At 41.3% G+C, this 4,679-nt stretch overlaps 1 protein-coding gene across 2 annotated transcripts; it reads left to right on the top strand.

The window, feature by feature from the left end:
• The first annotated feature begins 588 nt into the window (after nucleotides 1-588).
• On the top strand, nucleotides 589-3,539 carry LOC308096015 (vacuolar protein sorting-associated protein 45-like). 2 transcript variants are annotated; one of them, XR_013934099.1, is made up of 3 exons: nucleotides 589-804; nucleotides 2,706-2,802; nucleotides 3,395-3,539. XR_013934099.1 is itself a non-coding variant. In XM_080443267.1 (3 exons), exons 1-3 carry the CDS (start codon nucleotides 712-714, stop codon nucleotides 2,664-2,666), a joined length of 327 nt encoding a protein of 108 aa, XP_080299393.1. In that variant the 5' UTR covers nucleotides 589-711; the 3' UTR covers nucleotides 2,667-2,679. The 2 variants fall into 2 exon arrangements, 1 of the variants encoding a protein (XP_080299393.1); XM_080443267.1 differs by lacking the exons at nucleotides 2,706-2,802; nucleotides 3,395-3,539 and adding exons at nucleotides 1,603-1,737; nucleotides 2,568-2,679.
• Nucleotides 3,540-4,679: the final 1,140 nt, after the last annotated feature.

Below are 4,679 nucleotides of genomic sequence, written 5' to 3'. Positions count from 1 at the left end.
TCCACTCCTCCTCCCTGCGCTCCTGCATCTCCACCAGGTCTGACCACAACAGTGAAGCTACAGCCATAATAATGGATCAGTCGTCTTCTCTGCTGCTTGGGTTCTGTTCTTTCTCTGTGACAAGAAAGAAGGAATGAACTTTGAACGTACTGTAGACGCTTTATATACTGTTGGCTGCCCGTTGCCCATTGGCAGCATTGGCTGTTGATGTCGCCATGGCAACATCAACACACGGCCGAAAGCACGCTGTGCCTGCAGGTGCCAGGTCAAAAATCTGCATGACGTGTTGTATGTCAACGGTGTGTTGTCATGGCGACATCTCCACACGGCCAAAAGCACGTTGTGACTGTTGCCAGTTCAATAATCTGCATGATGACGTGGTATGTCAACGGTCAACCTAATAATAATACATCATTGAAATCGATCACAGATCAAGATTCCCCAGTCTCAGAAAGAGGACAGGACCAATACACCAACATGGCCACAAGAGAGCGCCAGACACAATGCAACGCCCAGGGTTTCCAGGTTACGCCCGTGGTGACGTCAGTGTTGGCTGTGCGTGCTGACGTCATCCGCCCGGAAGTGTAACCTGCGTCCCTTCTTCATTTCCGCAGCTCAGCTGATGTTTGTCAACATCATTGATAGCAAAGCACATAACACTGAAACAGGGCAGATCTTCGGTTATAAAGGGGTTATTAGAGGTTTATAACCATGAATGTGACTCTAGCAGTGAAGCAGTATGTCTCCAAGATGATTGAGAACAGCGGGCCTGGAATGAAGGTTCTGCTCATGGATAAAGAGACGGTGAGGACATGTTTATTAATGTCATGTCCTTTTTTATTTTGTATTAATGTCATGGCCTTTTTCTGATTAATGTCATGTCTTTATTTTGTCAATGTCATGTCTTTATTTTAATATTTTCAGTCCTTAATACCAGTCGTGTAAAGTAACTAAGTAAATTTACTCAAGTGCTGTACTTAAGTAAAATTTTTAGGTACTTTTACTTTACTGGAGTATTTCCAATTTTCTATACTTTTACTTCGACTCCACTACATCTCAGAGGCAAATATAGTACTTTTTTACTCCACTATAATTATTTGAAAACTTAAGTAACTTGTTACTTTGTAGATTTAATTATTATTACAAAACATACATAACCACTTCAGCCATATTTAAACTTTGGCTATTTGAAAATTGCAGATCCACAAGCTCACAACACATCGTGATGTGAGCTTGTAGATCTGCTATTTTCAAAAGATTGTAATACATTTTGAACACAATGATACCTTGTGAAAGGGGACATTCTGCATAATAAGTACTTTTACTTTGATTGATTGAGAGCCAGTGGGTTATAAATTAAAACCTGTTTATGTTGATGGTTGATAGGATAGAAGAAAGATGACATGCACTTTGAAACTGTTAAAGTACGATCATGTCTTGTTCTATGATTGATTATTCATTCTTATTAATATAATGTGTGTGTGTGTGTGTGTGTGTGTGTGTGTGTGTGTGTGTGTGTGTGTGTGTGTGTGTGTGTGTGTGTGTGTGTGTGTGTGTGTGTGTGTGTGTGTGTGTGTGTGTGTGTGTGTGTGTGTGTTCCAGACCAGCATAGTGAGTGTGGTTTACACTCAGTCAGAGATCTTGCAGAAGGAGGTTTATCTCTTTGAGAGGATCGACTCACAGAACAGAGACAACATGAAGCATCTCAAAGCTCTCTGCTTCCTGCGACCCACCAAGGTACTCAGTGTGTGTGTGTGTGTGTGTGTGTGTGTGTGTGTGTGTGTGTGTGTGTGTGTGCGCGCACGTGCGTTGTAGCACTTAATGCACCTCTGCATTAAGTGTCTTGCTCAGGGACACTTTTAGACACATGTGCTGCGTTCACACTGGCAGATACAAAGCTACACAGCATATTTGTATCTTTGTAGCTGAAGTTGAAACCAGCTCAGCCTTTTTGTAGCTGTTATGAGCTTTTGTAGCAGCTACAAACGTCAGATGTATCTTTGTATCTTCACGTCACTGGCTTCCATTGAAAAATAATGGTAGCCTGTATCTTTGTAGCTGCCAGTCTGAACGCAGCAATAAACTGGGTGGACTGGGGTCCGGGTGGGTGAGCCAGTCGGTGACGTTCTGTTTACCAGGCGACCTCTCTCTCTACCCACTCAGTTTCTGCCGCCGGATTCAGGCAGATGGTAGACTACTAGACATCAGGCCGGGTTTCATGTTGGTGGACGAGAGCAGGACATGAGGTCACAGTAACGGTAGACAACAAGGCCACAAGTTGGAATGGAATTTACAAGCGGATGTGTAGCGGCGGTTACGTAGCTCCCTCACACAAGGACAAAAACATGCTGTGGCCTTAACCTGAAGTGTGTGTGTGTACTGTATGTGTGCGTGTGTGTACACGTGGGTGTGGGGAGGGTGGTCCATGCTATGTTTAAGGTTGTAATTTCTATTTAATCCCTTGGTGGCTGGTGTTTGTTCATAGGAATCACCATAGAAATGTATTTCTACTGTAAACTATTGCACCAACTCTCCTCTCTTATTCTATTCTATTGTGTGTCCTACAGGAGAATGTTGAGAGCTTGATCCAGGAGTTGAGAAGACCCAAATACAGTGTTTACTTCATCTGTAAGCGCGCTCTATTTTCTTCTATGGGCTGCAACTAAACCTTATCGAAACCCCATTATCTTCTACACTGGGACCAGCCCCGTCCTCCCAGAAGGCTTCCCAACCAACATCACCCTGCTGGCTGCAGCCGACGGATTCACTGAGCAATGCAGGCTGGACCTCTGGCACCACAAGGTATACTCTGCTGGTTCAGATTTATTTTATTTGTCATTTCCGTCTGCAAGCATAAGAAAACAAAATTGCGTTTCTCCTAAGAGACCGCGGAAGAATGATTAGAGCGAAAGAATGATTTGTGCAAAATTAGGTGTATAAATCTATCTATGTGAGGAGTGGCCACAGCAAGCGTTGGACGTGCCGCCATGTTGGTTCCCCTTTCTGAGTAGTTGTAGGTCTGACTAGTTCAGTGATTCTCAAACTGTTTAATTTCAAGGATCCCCAGTTTGGTCAATTGGTCAGAAAAGGTATTGTGTTTAGTAAATAACATACCATTATTTTGATCCACAGTTTAAAAGTGGCTTAAAAATTGAGAACGAGATATCAAGCCAAAATAAATTGAAAAAGATGAACTAAGAATTTTAGATTTAATTAGTCTTGTAAACACACAATACAGTAAATTATTTTATAAAACCTCGTTTTTATTTATATTTCGATTAACTACAATGTTTTTTTCACATCTAGTTTTAGCCATGTAATTAATTGTAGTTAATTAAAAACCTGTGTGTGTGTGTGTGTGTGTGTGTGTGTGTGTGTGTGTGTGTGTGTGTAGGTATGGCGCCCTCATGTATCCAATCACAGTAAAAGTGTGTTGATCATGGACTCTCATCGAGGTCACATGGATGACCACTTCCTGTCCACTCTAAGCTCCTCCCACACCGCTCCAGTGGTCATTCCTATTGGCTGTTCTTCCCATCTGCAGCCACTGGATGTCTGCATCACTCCTGTTGTCAGAGAATTCCTACAGGTACCTGTCTGTCTGTCTGTCTGTCTTGTCTGTCTGTCTGTATGAGCAATATGACTTCAAATCAATATCACAATTATTTTAAACTTTTGCCACGTTATGATTAATGAACTTTTCTTTTTTTTATATAGTGAAAATAGCTGATCTACAAGCTGTCACAATGTGACACAATGCGAGCTTGTCGATCAGCTATTTTCGCTATTCTTGTACACCACCATTGTACTATGAAGTTCTGTATAATGCAGGGTTTATTGGTTTATCAGAAAAAAAAATCTGTTCTATCTATTAGGGCTGTCAGAACCAGGGGCGCTGACTTTTGTGCGCGACCATGGGGGCTGAACTTGACCACCACTCGCCCCCCCCCCCTTCCTCCCCGCCCCCCCCCCCCCCTCTCCACCCACTGCGTCGCGGGCATGTAGGCGTGCGATGTTTTTTGCTTAATTAATTCATTAAATGACCATAAAACAACATTAACAACACTCTACCCATCCTTCAGTGTGTCCAATCCACAAATGTTTTACTTAAATAAAAGTACTTATTTTAGTAGTAGCCTATAGTTACTTCTACTCCACTACATATAGACAAATATTGTACTTTTACTCCACTACAATTATTTGATAACTTTATTTACTATAGTTACTTTGTAGATTTTGATTATTATTATTACAAAACCACTTATACAGTATATATACTTTGGCAATTTGAAAATAGCAGATTTGCGATGCGTTGTGAGCTTGTAGATCTGCTATTTTCAAAGAATTTGTATACATTTTACACGTTTGAAAACTTGTGAAATGGGACCTTCTGCATAATGAGTACTTTTACTTTTGGTACTTTAAATACATTTTGATACCAATACTTTTCTACTTTTACTCAAGTACATTTTGAATACCTTACTTTTACTTGTAATAGAGTATTTTTACACCGCAGAATTTATACTTTTGTTTAAGTAAAACATTTTAGTACTTTTTCCACCACTGGTATTCAGTGCATGCAGTGAGTGACTGTTAGTGCACACAGGACGAGGGAGTCAAGGGACACAGCATAGCGACCCTTCATTTCAATAAGGGCACACGGCAGAGCCAAAACCTGC

The sequence above is a fragment of the Gymnoscopelus braueri genome (genome assembly GCF_963280865.1).
Source record: "Gymnoscopelus braueri genome assembly, chromosome: 11".
Classification (NCBI taxonomy): domain Eukaryota; kingdom Metazoa; phylum Chordata; class Actinopteri; order Myctophiformes; family Myctophidae; genus Gymnoscopelus; species Gymnoscopelus braueri.
The sequence above is the reverse complement of the archived record's forward strand: the minus strand, read 5'-3'. Positions and strand labels throughout refer to the sequence as shown.

What these genes read in the sequence shown, in the direction of transcription:
- LOC308096015 (XM_080443267.1), top strand. Translation starts at nt 712, where the DNA reads ATGAATGTGACTCTAGCAGTGAAGCAGTATGTCTCCAAGATGATTGAG. An exon ending in TGCTCATGGATAAAGAGACG is followed by an intron (nt 805 to 1,602) that starts GTGAGGACATGT and finishes TGTGTGTTCCAG; the next exon opens with ACCAGCATAGTGAGTGTGGT. An exon ending in GCTTCCTGCGACCCACCAAG is followed by an intron (nt 1,738 to 2,567) that starts GTACTCAGTGTG and finishes TGTGTCCTACAG; the next exon opens with GAGAATGTTGAGAGCTTGAT.